The 21,186-nt window shown below is 32.6% G+C and overlaps 1 protein-coding gene across 2 annotated transcripts; it reads left to right on the forward strand.

The window, feature by feature from the left end:
• The first annotated feature begins 3,674 nt into the window (after nucleotides 1-3,674).
• On the forward strand, nucleotides 3,675-21,147 carry LOC143080287 (tetraspanin-9-like). 2 transcript variants are annotated; one of them, XM_076256031.1, is made up of 10 exons: nucleotides 3,675-3,830; nucleotides 10,437-10,495; nucleotides 12,714-12,787; nucleotides 13,605-13,835; nucleotides 14,364-14,438; nucleotides 14,977-15,084; nucleotides 16,732-16,923; nucleotides 17,941-18,024; nucleotides 19,029-19,111; nucleotides 20,149-21,147. In XM_076256031.1, the coding sequence occupies exons 3-9, from the start codon at nucleotides 12,731-12,733 to the stop codon at nucleotides 19,089-19,091; spliced, it is 810 nt and encodes a 269-aa protein (XP_076112146.1). In that variant the 5' UTR covers nucleotides 3,675-3,830; nucleotides 10,437-10,495; nucleotides 12,714-12,730; the 3' UTR covers nucleotides 19,092-19,111; nucleotides 20,149-21,147. The 2 variants fall into 2 exon arrangements, with proteins under 2 accessions (XP_076112146.1, XP_076112147.1); XM_076256032.1 differs by lacking the exon at nucleotides 10,437-10,495 and having other exon boundaries at nucleotides 3,685-3,830.
• Nucleotides 21,148-21,186: the final 39 nt, after the last annotated feature.

The following is a 21,186-nucleotide window of genomic DNA, read 5'->3' on the forward strand; positions in this document are numbered from 1 at the left end:
AAGACAACTCTCCACAAGAGACCAAATGACAAAGTACGTGTAGTTCTTTCAATAATTTGAAATGGTGGCTATTATATAACAGTGGCACTTTTGTATAACTTTTATAACATTTATATTTAGAAGAAATGTTATTCATGACCGTGTTTTATCTTTATCTTTAACCTCGATTTTTTTTTTTAATTCTATAAATGTTGTTTTCCGAAGCAATCACTGAAATCAGTTCTGTTTTTGACTGGGTATTATTCAGAATGGATGGACCACACACTTGCAATTAAATCTACTAGGTGAATTGATAAGTTCACCGTACATGTATAATAAAAATTGTAGACACGTCCGGTCAGAATGCAGACGTTAAATCCGAAGCCACGTGTAGAGAAAAAAATTCCACGCTCGACAGTGTGGGATGTATAAATACGCAGACACATCCGGTGAGAATGGAGACGTTAAATTCAAGGCAACATGTTGAGAGGAATGCCACGCTTGACAGTATGGGAAGTATAAATACGCAGACACGTCCGGTAAGAATGAGGAAGTTAAATTCGAAGCCTCATGTAGAGAGGAATGCTACGCTTGGCTGAGTAGAATGTATAAATGAGTGGACAGGTCCGGTCAGAATGCAGACGTTTATTCCGAAGCCTTCTGAAGAGAAGAATGTCAGGCTTGGCTGTGTAGGATGTATAAATACGCGGATACATGTGGTCAGAATTGGGACGTTTAAATCGAAGCTACATGTAGAGAGGAGTGCCACGTTTGCAAATTGGCTGTGTGGGATGTATAAATACGCAGCCACGTTCGGTCACGATCTGTTAACACTGGTGTTGCACCATTGAAATAAAAATGGCAAACTAGGTACAGACACTGAGGAAAAGCGAACATTTTAAATCAACAGTTCCAATCAGTATTCACAAATGAAACAGATGATAACATCCCAGACAAAGGTAGAAGTCCCCACCCGAAAATGCCCAAGATAACAATCACTGAAGCAGGTATTACTGTCGAACCTTAACCCACATAAAGCTTACGGCCCTGACAAAATCAATGGCAGAGTCCGTAAAGAACTAAAGGACCAAATCTCACCAATCCTTACATTTTTATATAAAAAAGTCGCTTGAAACTAGAGCAACACCTAAGGACTGGACACATGCTAATGTAGCCCCATCCTTCAAAAAAGGAGGAAAATACAAACCCGTAAACTACAGGTCAATATCTTGCATATGTTGCAAGCTCATGTAGCATATCATAACAAGTATTATCATGTCTCATCTTGAAAAACATCATATATAACACGATCTTCAGCATGGCTTCAGAAAATCAAGGTCGCGTAAAACACTATTCAAAGATTTTATTCAAGAACTAGCACAATTGTTTTACACAAACTGACTTGATCATAATGGTCTTCGCTGAAGCGTTCGACAAAGTCTCACATCGTCGCCCCCTTTACAATCTCGAATTCTATTGTATTCAAAATAACACACTAAATTGGATTTAGGCATTTTTACAGGACATAACACACACAGTCGTCATCAATGGCATTTCCTCCACCTGAGTACCCGTAACATCTGGTGTACCACAAGGAACAGTATTGGACCCACTACTGTTTCTCATTTATAAAAATGACTTACCGGAATACCTACAACACAGCAAGCTTAGACTCTTTGCAGATGACAGCATAATTTACAGTGAAATAAAAACACAAGATGATTGTAATAAACTACAATTTGATCTAGACTCAGCAGCTCGATGGGAGTCAGTCAGATTGGCTCATGGCATTTCACCCTGATAAATGTACCAACCTTACTATCTCACAAAAGAAAAATAACTAACGGCATAATTACATCCTCCACAATTACATTCTCGAATCAGTAACATCTGCAAAAAATCTCGGCATTACCTTACAATTCAATCTAAAGTGAAACAAACATATAGACAGTATAGTATCAAACGTGAACAGATCTCTTGTTTTTTTTTTAAAGAAATTTAAGTTACAAACACAGAAACAAAATCAAGAGCATACCAAGCACTAGTAAGACCCAAACTAGAATATAGTTGTAGTGTCTGGGACCCCCATATGAAAGAACAACAAATACAATTAGAAAAGGTACAGGGACGAGCTGCTCGCTACGATAACACGAGCAGTGTCACAAACATGCTAAATCAGTTGAAATAGCCACCACTAGCTGAGAGACGGTTAAAACCAAGACCTATTTTATTTTATTAAGTTATAATACATTGTCTTGTAGCCATTCCATTGCATATTCTGAACAAATAGACATCGGAACAAGACAAAATCATACCCGGACATTTTCCATGTTGTGATGTTATGCTATTGTTTCAGAAAAAGGGAGAAGGTTTGGTACCATTAAAACGTGTAATCCCGCTGCAAATGTTTGCACCTGTCCTAAGTCAGGAATCTGATGTACAGTAGTTGTCGTTTGTTTATGTAATTTATACGTGTTTCTCGATTTTATATAGATTAGACCGTTGGTTTTCCCGTTTGAATGATTTTACACTAGTAATTTTGGGGCCCTTTATAGCTTGTTGTTCGGTGTGAGCCAAGGCTCCGTGTTGAAGGCCGTACATTGACCTATAATAGTTTACTTTTATAAATTATTATTTGGATGGAGAGTTGTCTCATTGGCACTCACACCACATCTTCCTATATCTACATTCAAACTTCAAAGGACACATACAAATGGTCATACTTCCCGCGAACATTTATTCAATGGAACTTACTACAACAAACTGTCATTGAAACCACCACTGTTGACAGCTTAAAAGATCGGCTAACACCAGCTGTTCTCTCGAGCTTCAAGTAAACAAATTCGGCTAACACCAGTAAACAGTAACCAAATTCGGCTAACACCAGCTGTTCTCTCGAGCTTCAAGTAAACAAATTCAAACCAACACATGTACATATATATTTTTAATCACAATCTGTATATACAAACACTTAAATTGCTATAAGATATTTTTTTGAATTTGAATAATTTTTTGTCAATCACGCATGCGCAGCAACATGTATTCTTCAGTATTGAATCCCTATCCAATATACAAGAACCCTCTTTTTTCAGTGGCAGTCTAAATTTCTCGTCCTTCATCTCGGACAACCCAAATAATAGTACCAACCTATTGTATTTTTGCTAACTTGTTCTTGACCTGAATTTGGATGAAATATTTGCTACTGGACTTTGAACAAACTAAAATCACCAACATGTTGAAATAAAGATGCAGAAGATGCATAAGGTAGTCTAGATCTAAGAGTAAATTATCCATCTATTGGATAACAATAATAGAAAGAGTATAAACAAAGTAACAATTATGTGATGTTTTAGCAAGTATCCAATGCTTTTTTTTTTTTTGCATTTATCTAGTAAAATGTTTTTAGCATTTTTTGGAAACGAAATATCAAACGTGTTAAGTTCTTTGGAACACGAAGCCTCACTACAGACACGGACATAGCGTACGAGCTGGAAAATAAACAAACCGTACGTATATAACTTATTTTTAGGACTGAAACCGTTATGTATTATTTTGATTTATTTCATTACAATCGTAAAATTATTTACTGTTTATAAACATTAAATTCATACATATATGATATACAGCTTTATTAAGTTTTATTCAACCCGGTGACGTTTAGTTCACATTTTGTTTACTTGAGAACTACTCAGGTTGTATTCAATCTCAGTTGGTCATTTTATGTTGACCAGTGGATAAAGTTGGTCAAGTTAGACAGAATAAATGGATTATTGAGGATGCTATCAGCAGGTCCCCAGCTTTACATTTGAGGATTCAGGGATTCGACGACTGAATAATATCTACAGTCCGAGGTATTTTAAACTTTCATATTTTTTTTTTAAGAAAATCTCATTATCTCTATTTTCCGTGCCTAACTGTATCAAATACATGTATCCTTTCGGTTGTTCTATAATGTAAGACTTCGAAGTTTCATTTCATTTACATTCAACGTTTTTAATCGGATTTTTTTACGTTCAACATTGATAGTAAAACCAAATGTCTGATAAAAACCGTTGAATATAGATGATATGAACCTTCGGAGTCTAATATTATCAGATTATAGGACAATCTTTCGGAAGCATTTGTTAATCCACTACTTCCTAAAGATCAAACTTGTTACCAACTTATGTATGTTCAATTTGTTCCCAACCTTGTCATGTGTGTATATATTTGCCACTTGACTTTATAAAAACAACATGTAATCAAATCTAATAAAAAGAATTTATTTAGACAAACCTAGTATGGTTACCTAAAAATTTAAAAAGTTTGATACTACAAGAACTTTATAATATGAAGTTAAATGCACATAACTTTGATTTTATGTGCAATGAAAAGTTACGATATCATCTGATGATCATGATATACTCTTACTACGTTTACTTAATGCAAAAGCAAAATGGAAAATGTTACTACAGTAATAAATATTATAAAGAATAACATTTTCTAATTGAAAAAAGGTAAGTAAGTAAAACTTTATTTGGATTCGGCATATTGACAAACAATACAAACATAAGCTCTGATGAGCTTTTCACCGAATATAAAAACATATGCAATAACAAATAAAACAAGGCATGCAGCATGCAATAAATAATAAAAAGCAGCACCAAAAATTAATGAACCAACGCAAACTATTGCTGTAAGTGGTTTCTGATCATTGGTTTGTTTCTATGAAATAAAATCATATTTTAATCCATATAAAGAAGAAAAACATTGTTGCAGCTTGTCTTTTATTTGAGATTCTGGGAAAAAATCCCTTTAATCTCTATTGACTGAATGTTGGGGGTTCATAGGGAAGTCTTCCAGAGATTTAATGATAGGAAGGCCGTATTAATATTTTAAAAAATCCGCCCGAGAACCAAGTGACAAAAAATTTCAAAATAAACCATGAAATGGAAAATATCACTTCAGTTTTTACTGACTTTTATAACAGTGGTGTTAGTTGTTGTATCGCGTGCGACTTCGTCGCAGTTTGCGAGACATAAGTATTACTATCAGGCGCGGCCGCGGCTATGTACCCTATTTTTATAAAGCTTTGTGTTTCAGAAGGTAAAAGACCAGATTGCTTCATATTTTGATTGCATATACATTAAGCTACGAAGCTTCCGTCTGTCATATGTTGATGTTCATTGTCTTTGACCTCCTTTTCATGGTCCAGTGAATGCTTGAAAAAAAAATCATTTTTCAATTTTATCTGTATTCCTTATATTCCATCTCCTTTAAGAAAATTGAATAAGTAAACGAAATTTCATGTCTATGATCAACGGTTCGCTGGTTTAATTTCATACGTTATCTATTCGTAAGAATTTTAATGCATTTCTAATGGACGATAGGATGTGATTTAAGTAGATTATTTAAGAAATAATTCATGGGGGCTTGAATATATCGTGATTTTACCACGGGTTGGCCCTTTATGACAAATATTTTACCCCTGAGCGATAGCGAGGGGTAAAATATCGGCATAAAGGGACAACCCGTGGTAAAATCTAGATATATTCAAGCCCCCATGAATTATTTCGATTCTGATAGGACACATACGGCAATTCTTTTGGATCGAAGCGCTCTAGGTGTAGGCAAATATTTGCCGTTCCCATAAATAAACGCACTAATAAACTAGCGTAAAAGAACGGAGCAAACTGCATTAGTGACATGCTTAAACTATTTAAAATAATGTATTTAGACAGTTTTGAATGAATTTGAATGATAATTTATTTATATGTCTTATATGATGTACAATAAAGGGCTTTTGCCACATTTTAGCATCATTTGTGTATGTTTCCTTGTGATGATTTTCGGATTCACAAGCGTGTATTTTCCCGTAAAATTCTTACATTCTAACGTCATTGTTCTATGACGTCGGGTATATCATTCATAAAAAAGCATATGACGTGGGAGTACAATCGGAACAGCACTGGCAATATATTCATATTTTACCACGGGTGTGTACTCAAAGCGTTTGAAGGACGTCATGTTAGAATTCCCGTTTAAGAATAAAAAAATAACTAAAATACAATAATGTCTATCAGCTCATTACAAATGCATTTTGTGTATACTATGGTAGGTTCGAGCTTTTATCAAATGAGTATACTTTCTGTAAATTGTCATTTGGTCACTAAAGTGTGACTGTCAATGATGAGCAGCTCAAGAATTGCTACCGAACACTGAATAGTCCTTTCTCCATGAATATGGTTATTGCTCTTCTTTCTTCGTTTCTTTTCTCTCCTTTTTGCTTGTTGATACCTTAACGTCCAGTAGCAAATATTTTAAAACGTAAAAGGGAATAAAATAGTTGGCAATGTATTTATAGATGATCTTAAATCACAACTAAATATTGTGCAGCCAGACTTCAAAGAAAATGACGATTTTAACTACAATCGATAAAAAAAAATTAACCGTACAATTGGACACCTCCAAATTCATCAAATGATTTGCCTTGTTAATAGTGCAGATACCATTTCATTATCCATTGGATTTAACATTTTTCAGTATCCAACTCTGTAAATTGGATATTAAAAATATATGTAAATTTAAAAAGAAGGAAGTTTTCTATTTTTAAAAACAAACAAAAATGGGCCCTTTAGCGAGGACTAAATGAATAAAGAAGTAATATTTCTTACAGCAAATATACCGTTGGGTTCATTTTATCCTTTTCGATGTTCATTTGACCAATAAAATGTTTATTTTTTAATACATAGATGAGCTGGGTTTTTTTTATGGCTTCTTCATTCGCTTGCTCGTATTTTTTGGTGGTCTGAGATGTCAAAAGCAACCACATAACTAAAATGATTTTGAATTTGGTCTTCAAAGGGGCTATTTTTGTATTCTTTGTGAATTCCGCTTAATTTTTTTTCCGTTTACGTCTTCGATGATGGGAATTTGGACTACCCTACGTGCTTATGGCCGTTTCTGAGCAAATCATTTCTGTACTGAATGTTCATTTTCAGATAGAGGAAAATATAATACCAAGGGATTTTTCAAAACAAATCAATCGAAAAGAAGCAACTCCATGACATTAAACGAAACATAAGTACACAAAACATTGCATTGAAAAAAAAAGACTGAGCAAACAAACCCCAATAAAAACCGACGGTGATCTCAGGCCCTTCGGAGAAGAAAATCCTGCTCCACGTATGATACGCGTCTTATTGCTATTGTTTTAATTAAAAAAGGATGCTGTTCGGTAAATTAAATAGATTAGCAGGAATTATTTCGATGATAAAGAATTGACGTGAATCTTTCGATTTCAGTTTCTGTGAAGGGTTTTTCATCCTGTTTGCTAGGTTAAAATAAAATGGTCTTCACTCAACATGTTTAAATTAAATTAAAAGAAAACTCTTCTTATTCTTCTTCTGATATACAGTTACAGCTTCATCTATATTGAAGATTACGAACCGTTGCATGCGCGGAGTATATAACAAAAACTCAGATGTAGACACGGCCGGTCTTTGTCATATACATTCCTTTAGTTGTTTTTCATACTTAGTCCCATGCATAATCTCAATAAAATTATATTATTTTAAAATTTTATTCTGAACTGTTCTGGTCTAGGTATATTTAAGAAGCCTTTATATTAAATTACATTAATCTGTGAAAATTAATTTTGATCGATATTTTCAACAGAAAAAAAGAACCAAATAATTCAAAAATAATTCTAGGTCAAAAGACTAATTTGAAAATACACAATAAAATATACTGTTATACAATCTATAATTAGAATTATTTCTCACGAAGTTAGGGTAAATATTTACCACTTCCTTGGTTACGGGTGTATTGTGAAACATATATTTATTACGTGTGTACAAAATTAGTATCACGAACCAATGCATGTCGATACAAAGTAAAAAAGTAAAATATTTGTGTTTACTAAAATTATATGCAGGTACAATAAATGTATACCGTTCCTTTAAATCACATTATAATGGGATATCGATTGCGTGTCTTGTGATCAAACTTATAATAATCAACAGAATAAACCAATATCTATAACACTTAGAAATTTGGTGTCACCCGGTGCATCTTTATACTACTTTTATTTGTTATTTTTACAAAATAGTCCCCACTGTGGCAAAGCCCTGCGTGCTATTACTTGAAATACGACTGGCATTCACTTATATTTGTCCCAGACTCCGATGTCCAACGAACATTGGACGAGCATTGGACGTCAGAGTAATCTTGTCTGGCAAAACAGCTGTCGGACATCAGAGTAAGCTTGTCTGTTTTAACTGATGATTAAAAACAAAATTTAAAACTGCAAAAATTAAGTACGAAGTTTGAGCATTGAGGACCGAAATTTCAAAAGGGTTTTGCCAAACACAGTCGCATAAAATTGAGAACAAAAAAAGTAATTTATTCTTGGGGTATACATACTTATTATTTCGAAAATTCAAAGTTTTCTTAAAATCAGTTGATAATTATTACCACATCAACATGATCAATGAAAACTCGTGTCAACGCAGAAGTGCCGGTTACTGACGTAATAGACAAACTCAATGTTTCTTAAGGGATGGAATATTTGTATTTATTCTTTACTAAAAAAATTGTTCTAGGCCAATTTATGTGTATGATTATACATTATCACTGAACTAGTATTTATTTGTTTAGGGGCCAGCTGAAGGACGCCTATAGGTGCGGGAATTTCTCGCTACATTGAAGACCTGTTGGTGACCTTCTGCTGTTGTTTTTTCTATGGTCGGGTTGTTGTCTCTTTGACACATTCCGCATTTCCATTCTCAATTTTATTCATGGGTAACAGATTTGTGAATAAATATATCAATTGAAACAGTGATATTACACAAGCCTTTTAAATATATATTGCGTTTTCTTTAGAAAGAAAAACTTATCTTGACGAGGAAGTCATGTGCAATTTCTTTCGATCCATTGTAATCAAATTTAATGCGTCACTGATAAGTTAACTAAACATTAAACCTCAATGAAAATTTAATAAATCTGGTTTTGAATAAAGAAAAGTCCATGACCTCGATAATGGATAAACTTGACTTGTTCTACGTTTTATAATTCTTGCCCATTCCAACCCATGAATTAGTAAATGCTGATGACAATAATTATGGAGTTGAGTTAATTGTGAATATCACGTGTACAACATGTAGTTGCAAAAAAAAGTCAAAATATCTGGCAAAAGAGAATTGTGTTATTCAAAAGATCAGCAGAAACATCAGTGTTAAAGTAACATTAAGTTAAACCTTTTTAATACGGAAAATTTGAGTATAAAATGCGAATAAGCTAGTCACAAAAAATGTCTGAGTCTGTCGGTCGTCTCATCAAAATATGAGTCAATATATCTTAAATCCACGTTTCTGTTTAGGACTCCCCCCTTTTTTCCCCTCAAAATCATTCTATCCATTTATTTGATTATTAGGTGTACAAGTTCATATAATACAGAAAAATCTTGTGAAAGTTCAATCGAGCTGTTTCCTATCAGCTTCATATTAACAACAGAAGTATAAGTTATAACTGACATGTTTAAAATAACTTGTTCTCTGAAAAGTGTTCTTTATTTGTACTGTGAGATAGAGTACAAAAACAATATGTCTAACCCATAAATCTCTTTCTTGTTGTCATACTTGAATTTTTTCATCATCGTGCTTCTGTAATTGACGAGGGGAATAGAAATATTGTGTCTTAGGTGTTCTCCCGACGTTCACTAAAACCCTTGCCAAAGTGGAGAGTCTGTTTGGCTGTGTGGGATGTACAAGTACGCAAACACATCCGGTCTGAATGGGGAAGTGGAATCCGTTGTCTCGTAAAGAACATCACGCTATGTACAGGTTAAGAACCATTATAACAACTTTATATAGGGATCTGAAGGTGGTACATGTATGTTGTCAGGTTAAACATTTGTCCCTTCCAATATACCCAGGCACTTGTCTTTGACATCCCCCCCCCCCCCTAATAATAATGACATATATGTCCCTTAATATATCACGTGTTATATTAAGGTATATATACGGAAAGAAACAGATGCAAGTACATATACATCGTTTTCCAGTGTCATTCTGAGTTTCTGACCTCCATCAAAGCCAGTTCCTATTACAATACCTACCTATTGTATATCTTGTAAAATTGTTCCCTTTCTAATCATGAATGAAATAATCGCCACTGGACGTTAATTAAGCAACCAACGATCAACAATAAGTTGTGCTTCTTTTACAATAAATCGTGCTTCATTTTGTGTATACTTTTTCGTATGAAATGACCCATAGTGTCAATGATCAAAATATTATTCGTTTGATCGATGTTTACTCATACATATTTAAACTTATAGGTAATAAACTCTTTGTCCACGGTATTCAAGCGTTTAAGGTATCTGATAACTGATGTCAGGTATTGGTATTGCGTTTTATAAATAGATGGTATTTACTAAGTACACACAAGTTATTACATTTTGCAATACGTATTTACAGGAATCGATTTCGAAAAATACCGGAAAGCGTTTGCTAAGTAAGGACTGAATTTGATAAAGGTGAGTTCTGTTTCATCTAAGAATTATTTAATCTAAGTCTATATTGACTCAGGTATGTTTTTTTGAATTTCATATTTCATAATTTCTCATTTTATTACCTGTTTATGCGAGTTTGGTCGAACACAGGTATGTTTATAAATTTCATATTTCATAAATTATCATTGTATTAGTCGTTTATGTGAGTTTGGTCATTCTATTTGAAGTTAATGTGTGTTTGACCAGTATGATTTAATTGTTTGTCGAATTATAAATTAATTCTTTTATCGTTTGATAAAAAAAACAAAAAAAAACATATAGATCGAATCATATTATTGGATTTTGTTTACTTTTCTTGTTTTCATAATTTCGCATTAATTTCTGTTTCACATATTTGCCGTCCGGTTTCAAACCGTATGTAACAATTATTCAGATTATATTTTAAAGATTTGAATAAATTCTAGAATGTAAATGACCTACATATTTCTATCATGGATATATGTGTTTCTATTTATTCACTTAGATGTAAATGACATAAAGATGATGATTCTGTTCTATTTATTCACCTAGGACATAGAGATCAATATAATGTCCTACTGTTAAATTAATATTTCATATCCTTGCTCGATCAGGTGTGTATTTGTGTTGATTGACTACTCAATACGCTGTCATGTTGTCTTTAAATGTTATGGTATATATGTGTTCTTCTAGGTAGAATTGCAGCAGACATGTGTCATTTCGAAATGGCACATTTTCATTTTGGCTCATTGGCACTCATATCACATCGTCTTATATCTATACACTATATAAGATAAGACGAGTAAATAAATCTGTATTTGTTTTATTTTTATGATGCTCCATTAGACACTTTGGTTTTTCCAACGTTTAACTTCCCTCTTTGTTTATCTGTTGTGAATTTTAAAAAGACCCGACTGTAATTATACATAGTTCGCTTTCCAAACTTTTGGTACTGAAAATATTTGAGGAATTATACTTTCATCCTTCACTTTGATAGTTTGTCTTTTTTATTCTAATATCCGAAATTTTCCAACTCATGCTCCACCAACTTGGCGAAAACACATTTTCATAGATGCAACTTTATAAAGAAGCTTGCACTAAAGTTTGTTTGATACGTACGTTTGATGTTTTTGGGGGCTTACCAAACACACTCCGGACAATAATAATATCCGGATAATATCGTGGTATCAATCAACTATCATATCAACATGTTCCTGTGTCTGTCCAATGTTAGGAACCTTCTCAATAGCAGCTTTATGTCACAATGTTAATGATTGGTCATTTTGGAAATTTTGTTAATTTGAAATTCTTGGGTTGTTATTGTTGAATTTATACACAACTATTTCGACTTTATAGGATTTAGTGGGAGACATATTGTATAGACACATGTCTTTTATGAAGATAAAATATTGGACCTCTACATATTTTTTGGGTGTTTGTGTTGTGTTACTGTCTGATTGACATTCATTCCACGTTTAGCCGTTTATTGAGACTTTAAATTGTTTAGTATTGCGCAAGACTAAAATAATGTTTACAGCACCATGAATTACATTTGCGTGTGTTAGCAATGTTTTTAACTGCGATTCCCTTCACACTATTCTTGGCCAAAACTATCATATACATGATAGATTGCAATTGACTAGAATTATTAAAAAAAAAATAAGAAGATGTGGTATGATAGCCAATTAGACAATAGCAACTATCCACAAGAATTAAAATGACGGCGATATAAGTAATTATAGGTCATTTTTACGGCATTCAAAATGTGAAGCAATTCTAACCAAAAAAACTAACGGCCTACATTTTATATAACAATACAATTTACGAATAGAAGAGAAATCTAACAGAATGAAAAAAATAATATAACAGAAATGTTCGTTAAATGAAAATCATATAAAGAGATAAAAAAAAAAGAGTAATAAATCGATTTCACCCATACGTTATCTGATTTATTAGTTCTAGTTTGCGAATCGAAAGTAAATATGTTTTTGGAATCATGCCTTGTCATATTTTCATATGTATTATTTTGTGTTATGATCTGTACTGACAATTTCCCATGACGTCTCGATTTCTGTGCCTAATATGTGCTTAAAAAATTATACTTTAAATTCAAAGTATGGAAAGACTCATTTCTTAGCTATAGAGTTTTTATTGACACTTAATTCTTGAATCAATATTTTACCATTATATTTTATTCATGTGTTTTTTATACATTTTTTCCCAGCCAATATTTAACTCATCATGTGTAACCCAAAGTGCAGTAAAGTTGCCTTGATTATAATCAATATTATATTCGTTGTAAGTATATGTAGTGTTTAGGTTTAAATTATAGTATAATCAGATAAGAACCAAAGAAAATATATTTTTTTATTGAATTGGTTATTTGAATAAGCGATTTGGTATCAGAATGACTTTTTATACATTGTATGTGTAGAGATATCCTTGTGTTCGGATAGACTTTTTGTATGTGAAGAGATTACTTGTGTTAAATCATACATAATTATAACAAATACAATAATTTGGTTAACTTCCAACTAAATGAAATTCAAACAAGTAAACAGTTTAATTTGATTTTTGATGTTTTAACGCCACTTTAAAGCACTACATTTAGGCTATTTCATGGCGGTCATTTTTTTTTGTGGAGGAAGCCGGAGTGCCCGGAGAAAACCATCGACCTTCGATAGGAAAACTGACAATCCTAGTCAATTAAGATTGGAGTCGATTGCACCCACACGAGCGGGATACGAACTCACAACCTCAGTGTTGACTGGCTAGTAGTGATTACAGTAGTAACTACTTAGACCACTTGACCGCCGAGACAACAGAAAAGACTTTACAATAATATACCACTTATAAAACACAATAACAGAAAATAGTCAACTACATGTATATGCACAGCATTAATGAGTTAACATGCTGAAAACGTGGTTGTTTATCAAAACTAAACAAATACTATTTAACATAAAAAAAAAATAATCTCTGTAAATGCCTTATGTCATACATCCATATTAGTTATACACATTGCACACGTTTCTCAAATGCCGTATGAAATGATATGCTTAAAATAGAATGTTACCATTTGCATATTAAAATTTAGTGCTGTCCATTTTAACAGTTGCTTGGACTTGGTCTGCTTATCCCAGGAATCTTGGTGATTATAAATGACGATGGAATCAATGAGAAAGTATTACCAGCATTGCAGACGGTCGATTTTGGAGTTTCGAATTTTGGTGACCTTGCCAAAGGACTTTCTATTACACTTATTGTAATGGGCTCTTTTGTTTTGGTTCTATCGTTGTTGGGTGGTTGTGGCGCATGCTGTGAAGCGAAATTACTTTTGACGATAGTAAGTATGGCATGTTAGCTACTTTTTTCACTTTTGTATTTAATATTAATATATGTTTACTATACACATTTTGATTACGAAATTAAATTTCAAAAAATTTGTAAAAATATTTTAGATAATTGTGGATGCTCAAAAAATTTGCCTAACCGAATTAACAGTTCGTCCGTCTGTAAAATCAAAATCTGAAAGGTCGTTTCTGTCAATGATCATCTTTCCTGGCGGATTGTGCTATTATGAAATATTATAAAGTTTGTTTCATCTTAAAGGATTTTTTTGAAACGTTTGATTAAGTCACACATGCATATTGCCATTATGTATAAATAATGTTTCCTGTAACATTTTCTTATTTATGCTGATACAGTATTCAGTTAATATAGAACTAGTCCTATAAGCATCTCATATTTAGACAACAAGTTCATCATCTAGACTGTAGGTTAAAAACTATAGCAAAGGACTATTCTTTGTTAATCTATTATAAATCTTGAGAGACATTTCATTTGTAGATTTATAACTTTTTTCTCGTTGTAGTATTCAATTGTAGTTGTCATTCTGTTCATCGGAAAGTTGGTAATTGTCATATTGTGGATTGTATTCAAAGCTGACGTAAGTGCCATATTTGGGGAATAACTTTTTAATAACATACTTGTACATGTATGTGTACCTTTCTGATAACCATAATTTTGAAATCCGTACGTGGTTCTTTTTGTGCGAAATTCATTTATGAATTCGAAGTTGTAGAATCATTGATCCATTTACAAACTTTCAAATTGTATATTACTCTTTTGCCGCTCTTGAGCACTTCGGAAAAATTAAAGGTTTAGACATTTTAATTTGGTCGTCTCGGATTTCAGGCAATTTTTGGTTAGGACAAAAAGACATTTGAAAGGTGTCACAACAGAAATTATCTGAAAAACTACAAATATTCATAGCATTAGTCAGCAAGACTGTCAAACATACTGTCATAGAATTTCGACGTTTAAAGAATAACTTATAATTTAGTTTGTGTTGAAAAATAGTGTGCTGGGTGAAACATTTTAGTAGTCTGCGTTTGTGACGTGCTTAATCCCGATTCTTTAGAACGGCCAATTTCTAAGAATTCTAAGTAAATGTCTTGTGGTGGTAATAAGTTATAGTTTTACAGGTAGAAAATAAGTTGAAAGAGAAAATGAAAGAAGGACTTCTGGAATTTACGACCGACGATCTTACTACCAACGAAGTCTCAACCGGATGGAATTACCTGAATATGAACGTAAGCACATGTTAGCTATATATATTAGCAAAGTTATTAAACTCGAATTTGATGTTAGTACATCTTGTTGTTTAAATAGAAAATTGGGTACAAAAAGGTTCTAATTATTTTGTGAAATGAATATATGAAATTTCTGGTATTCCCAGTTTCAAAGATTTTGTTTTTCTAGGAATAAAGCAAACTTATTTTATCCAGAGGATGATGAATATTCATCTATGCTGATGGCAAGCTCAATATTTCAAAATTGATGAAATACAGCAATAAACATTGTCTAAGATTATCAATTTATTCAGTATTTCAAAGTTGATAAAAAAAACTTCATAATCCAGATGGTTCATTAAGACGCCACTTACCTTAGGATTTAAATAGTTACAGGACAAGATTTTTATGCTCCTAATATGATATCGCACGTTCTTTCAGATTATTTTTTTTACTTAATTGGCTTTAAAAGTTACAATGCATGATGTCGTCTGTTTATGTAGTTCATATGTGTTTTTCGTTTCTCGTTGGTTTTCCCGTTTGAATGGTTTTACACTAGTAGTTTTTGGGCCCTCTATAACTTGCTGTTCGGTGTGAGCCAAGGCTCCGTGTAGCAGGTCGTACCTTGACCTATAATGGTTTACTTTTATGAATTATTACTTGGGAGGAGAGTTGTCTCATTGGCACTCATACCACATCTTCCTATATCTATCTATATCTATACATTTTTTTTCAACAAAAGAATACATAACAAGAATATAAGTTTTGTAAGAAACGTGAGAAATTGTGTTGGACTTGAAGATAAGGCAAAGTGACAAATATCTGAAAGAATGAATCGTTTTATGGTATTAAACAAAGAAATCAAATGATTTTTTAATTATCCAGAACTCTTCACAAACAAAACCCACATGTATACGCATTGAATAAATAGTAGGCCATTCTTAAATGATCACACCGTAGAAGTAGTTGTGCTCTTAATCAATGAGATATTTTGTGAATTAACCCCATCAACTTAATAGTTTTTTTTACAATGGATAAACCTATTTTTTTTTATTATTATTAAATAATATCATCTCTGAACATTATTATTCTTATAAATGACACGGTTGTATGTGATGATTATAATAAATATTTAAAACAAATTCCTTTCAAGCTTTGTAAAAAGAAAGTTTCATTTTATGTATCGGAATGTGTAACAAGTGAATATTTCAATCCCCACTGGAAGGCCTCTGGCAGACTGGGTGAGCATAAAATCATAGCCGTTGACAAACAAGTTACAACCTACAAACGTTTTACTGTCGACCACACTGTTATGCAATTAATTCTAATGCCAAAATATAGTTTTGACCCCAATTTCATGGTCCACTGAACATAGAAAATGATAGTGCGAAGTTCAGGTTAAAGTTTTTGGTCAAGGTAGTTTTTAATGAAGTTAAAGTTACATCAACTTGAAACTTAGTACACATGTGCCCTATGATATGATCTTTCTAATTTTAATTCCAAATTAAAGTTTTGACCCCAATTTCACGGTCCACTGAACATAGGAAATGATTGTGCGAGTGGGGCATCCGTGTACTATGGACACATTCTTGTTTTTTATATTTCAACTCGATTGACTTTTTTTAACAAAGGGATTCAAATAGTGGATGTCTGTATGTTATATTACAGTTTGAGTGTTGTGGTATTGATGCTGTCACTGGTACAGGAGCGGCCAATAATGATTACACTAACTCAGCATGGTATACAGGAGCTGGAACTGACGAGCTTCCCGTATCCTGTTGTCCATCAGCGACATCGTCTTCATACACAAGTACATGTACATTTACTAAGAGTGCAAGCCCATCTGGACAACATTCAAAGGTACAATAGTATATTATATAATGTGAACCAGCTTCGTTTATATCCTGAACTTTCTGTTTATTCTTATCCTCAAGGATCGATAAAAACATTTACAATGGGAACTTATATTTAGGTGGTAAAATATTATTATGCTCAGAAACGTAATAACTTTAAATATAAGGCAGCAACCATTTGATTTTCTGGGGGGTGGTGGGGCTATGGTTTTTTTTTCTGGACAAAATTTTTTTTTTTTCAATTTTAGCATTACATATAGTGGCAGCTGAGGTTGAAACAAACAATTTTTTTTCTCAGAATCAAAAACAAATTATTTTTTTCTCCCAAAACTGGAAACAAACTTTTTTTTCCAAAAAAAACCATAGCCCCCCCCCCCCCCCCCCCCCCCCAGAAAATCAAATAGTTGCTGCCTAAAGATAGGAGACGTGATACGTTGTGAACAGTGAAGTAATTGTTTTGCTCTATGCAATCTATTACATTTGAAGAACATTAAATTTAGAAATAAGTATGAAATAAGAGAAATTTTATTTTTAACTACGAACACGAAACCAACTATTATAATAGTAAATATTCTTATATTTTTAACATGTTTGTCAACATTAAGAACTTATATTGGCCCATATAACATTTGTGGTTTTTCTCCCTGTCTTGCAAAGTTTTTCTCACTGTTTTTGCAAGACAATACCCACTTTTTGTGTTTAAATAAATATTTTTGAAGCAAACGATTATCGCTATGAAATCAAAATTATCAACGGAATTGTATCGGCAGACTCTTGTAGTATTGAGCAGTTTCGTTTCCAAATGTTCCATACTATCAACTTTAGATACAGGTTCATTATGTGAAACACAGATTTCGAAGCCATTAAAAAATAACAAGCAACAGTGTTGGCTGCTGTGAGAGTATGAGTTACATTATCTATTTTACAAGCGCTGGTTATTTACTTGTTACATATATCTAGATATATAAATAATGTTTTTGTACAAATTGTTTGTCATATGAATGTCTTTGTTTTATTTAAACAGGGTTGTTACAATGCATTGAAGGACTTTGCAGATAAATATTCAATTGCTTTTATATGTGTTGGCGTCTTCATTTTGCTAGTTGAGGTAGGCATATTAAGTTTATTAGAAAAAACGCTTACTGAGTGCTGTTCTGACCAGAATATCTATTATGTGATATATCATCATCATCATCATTCTATTTAAAATTGATTACATTCTGCTAATTTGTAAGTGTCAAGAAAGCAAGTATACTTAAGCAAGACGTATTTTTCATGATTCATTGGTCAATGTTAAGTTTTTTTGTGTGTCTGTTTTATATAAGTAATAATTAGTCAACTTTGTTTGGTGTATGGAATGGTTGTAAGATGAACATGTCTGTATGGCAGATAGATGTCCTTGGGCTCATTTTCATAGTTCATTTCATTGACCAATGTTAATAAATTTGCATGGTTTTGTATTTTTCTTGGATACTATACTCGTAAGTAATAGTTCTATATTCACAGTGCATGAGATGATTGTAAGATGAACATGGCTGATAAGTTTTTTGTGTGTCTATCTTTCAAATAATACAAGTAAAAATTCGACTATGTTTGGATAATGGAATGATTGCATGATGTACATGTCTGTCTGCAGATATTATCCGTACTTGACCGCCCGTTCATAGTGCATTGGTCGATGTTAAGTCTTGCATTGTGAATACTATAAATAATAACTACACTTTGGGTATGGAATGATTGTATGAAGAACGTGTCTATCTAGCGTGGTTTATCTGACCTTGACCGCATTGTCATGGACCATTGATAATGTGATGTTTATTTGATACATGCAGTAAAACCTTTATCCCTAAGACTTTCAATATTAAAGCAATCATGGACAGTAAAACAGGCGAGACATTTCTGCGTGTGTTTTCTTTTGTATAAAACGGAACTAAAAAACTCTGCATTCAGTTCCTAATGATAAGATTCAATTGTCAATGTTTTTGGGTTTTTTTATTCTAATTTCATCCGGATTTTTTTAGTTTCTGTATCGTTTATAAAAACGTTCGTAATTTTGAATACTTATATTTTTAAAAGATATTTGTATTATACATAGACGTATTTCAATTTTAGGTGGTAGCAGTGATTTTTGCATGCTCGTTGTGCAAAAACATAGGCAAAGACCACGTTGTATAAAAGTTTCCCTGCCATACACAGTATGTATTTCTTCCTTTATATAATATATAATACGCATGATTTAGTATTCATATTTATTATTTTTATCCTTGAATCAAGTTACATAATGATCCACCATCTTATTATACCCCCGCTTTAAAAAAGGGGGGGGGGTGTATACTGTTTTACCTTTGTCTGTCCTTCCGTCAGTCCGTCCGTCCGTCCCATGAATCTTTTTCGTCGCATTTTTTTCAGGAACTACAATACAAGGGTTTCAGGGTTTATCTAGTGAGCTATACCGTGTGATGCGTTTTCAGATTGATCACTTGACAACTTCCTGTTTACCGAACACTTGTATGATTTTACACATGATAGCCAAGTTGAAAATTTTCGTCACATTTTTCTCAGGAACTACGATACAAGGATTTCTGAAATTTGGTTTCAGGCTTGATATAAGTCAGCTATACCGTGTGATGCGTTTTCAGATTCATCACTCGACAACTTCCTGTTTACCGAACACTTGCATATTTTTACACTATTAATATTATCCACTTGCGGCGGGGGTATCATCAGTGAGCAGTAGCTCGCAGTTTCACTTGTTCTCTCTCGACTCGTAGGGAAAACCCTCATATATTACCAAGGGTTGTTGTTCCAATCATTAACTTCAAGACAGTTGCTATTTTGCCGGTCCCGGTTGAATACAAGTTGGATACACATATAAGAAAAGTTAACCAACTTTGTATGTACAATCCATCTACTCTAAAATGAGATCTTCACCAGTGTTGTGGTTATAACCACAAAAATACATGTAAGAGTCGGAGTGTGCAGAGATAAACAAAAATGCACAACACATAGAATTTTCAACTTGTAATAGCCTTATATCGGTCTTGATGAGCGATATTACGAGTGTATTAAGGAACTTTTGAAAATAGTTTTATACGGGTTCTGGTGGAGAGTTGTCTCATTGGCAATTATACCACATCTTATTATTTTTATATTGATGTTTTCGATATCAACTTGTATTGCTTGTATTGTGCTGCACAAGGTAATATTTTTGTTTTATTTTTTTATTTTTCAGGTTTCAAGACAACTGATAGCGTGTGTTGGAAGAATTAGTCTTAAAACTTGCAGAAAACAATATTTATTGATATTTAATATTACATTCATACATATATATATTCTTATCATTGCTGCAAACAGATGTAATTCAATGATTTCAGAAAATTATTTACTACAGTTAGAGGTTAAGAAAAAGTGGTTCAACATTTCATAAAGTGGCCAACTAGTATTGATAAAACAATTCTTAATGTAAAGAATTGATGAAACACCATTAAAAGGGTCATAGATCATACAGTTTATAATGAATTATTAATATCCGACAATAATCAGAAAATATATTATATATTAAGAAATTATGAGGATAGTGAAAGTTTAAATCCTTGGTGTTTTATAAATTATTCATCTCTTTGCTAATGTTTTTCATGACCAATAGTTATTTTCGCATCTATAATTTGTTTTTAATATACATAGTAGGCTAGTTATCCTTGCCGTTTGTAAATACATTGATTTAAGTTTGAAATATAAGAGAATTCTTGAGCTGTTTCTGGCGTCGTCTGTGGTCAACAATTTAGAAGTTTTTGATAAATTGCCATGTTTAAGGGAACTATAAATGATTGTCAATGATACTTGGTATTCAGTTGTATAAGCATTGGCATGGCACAATTCAGTGGAGATTACTTTTCTCTGTCAGTCATGGTCTATTATAACTTTTGTATATTTGCTAGTAATTATCCGTCCATAGTACACTGTTTTAGTACTTACAGCCGTATGTTGCCATAGTATAATAAGGGTGTTTTTGTTTTTTTTTTTATAGAAGAGAAGTCCTTTAAACCAAAATGTAGATTACAAATTTTGAATATTCAAAAAGCAAAAAAAAATTAACAAATATAACATTTAGTGCTAACAGTATTGCGTTACTTGTCAGTTAACTTGTTTAAAAATTTACTGTATTTGTTTTGTAAATTTCTATCTCATTGCCATTGTTTCTTTTGAAATTAAAAAAAAAACTAATGAATAATGTGTTCTAGTTATTGTATGACTTAATATGAATCAGAAG

The sequence above is a fragment of the Mytilus galloprovincialis genome, chromosome 6 (assembly GCF_965363235.1).
Source record: "Mytilus galloprovincialis chromosome 6, xbMytGall1.hap1.1, whole genome shotgun sequence".
NCBI classification, from domain to species: domain Eukaryota; kingdom Metazoa; phylum Mollusca; class Bivalvia; order Mytilida; family Mytilidae; genus Mytilus; species Mytilus galloprovincialis.

What these genes read in the sequence shown, in the direction of transcription:
- LOC143080287 (XM_076256031.1), top strand. Translation starts at nt 12,731, where the DNA reads ATGTGTAACCCAAAGTGCAGTAAAGTTGCCTTGATTATAATCAATATT. An exon ending in CGAAATTACTTTTGACGATA is followed by an intron (nt 13,836 to 14,363) that starts GTAAGTATGGCA and finishes TTCTCGTTGTAG; the next exon opens with TATTCAATTGTAGTTGTCAT. An exon ending in GGATTGTATTCAAAGCTGAC is followed by an intron (nt 14,439 to 14,976) that starts GTAAGTGCCATA and finishes ATAGTTTTACAG; the next exon opens with GTAGAAAATAAGTTGAAAGA.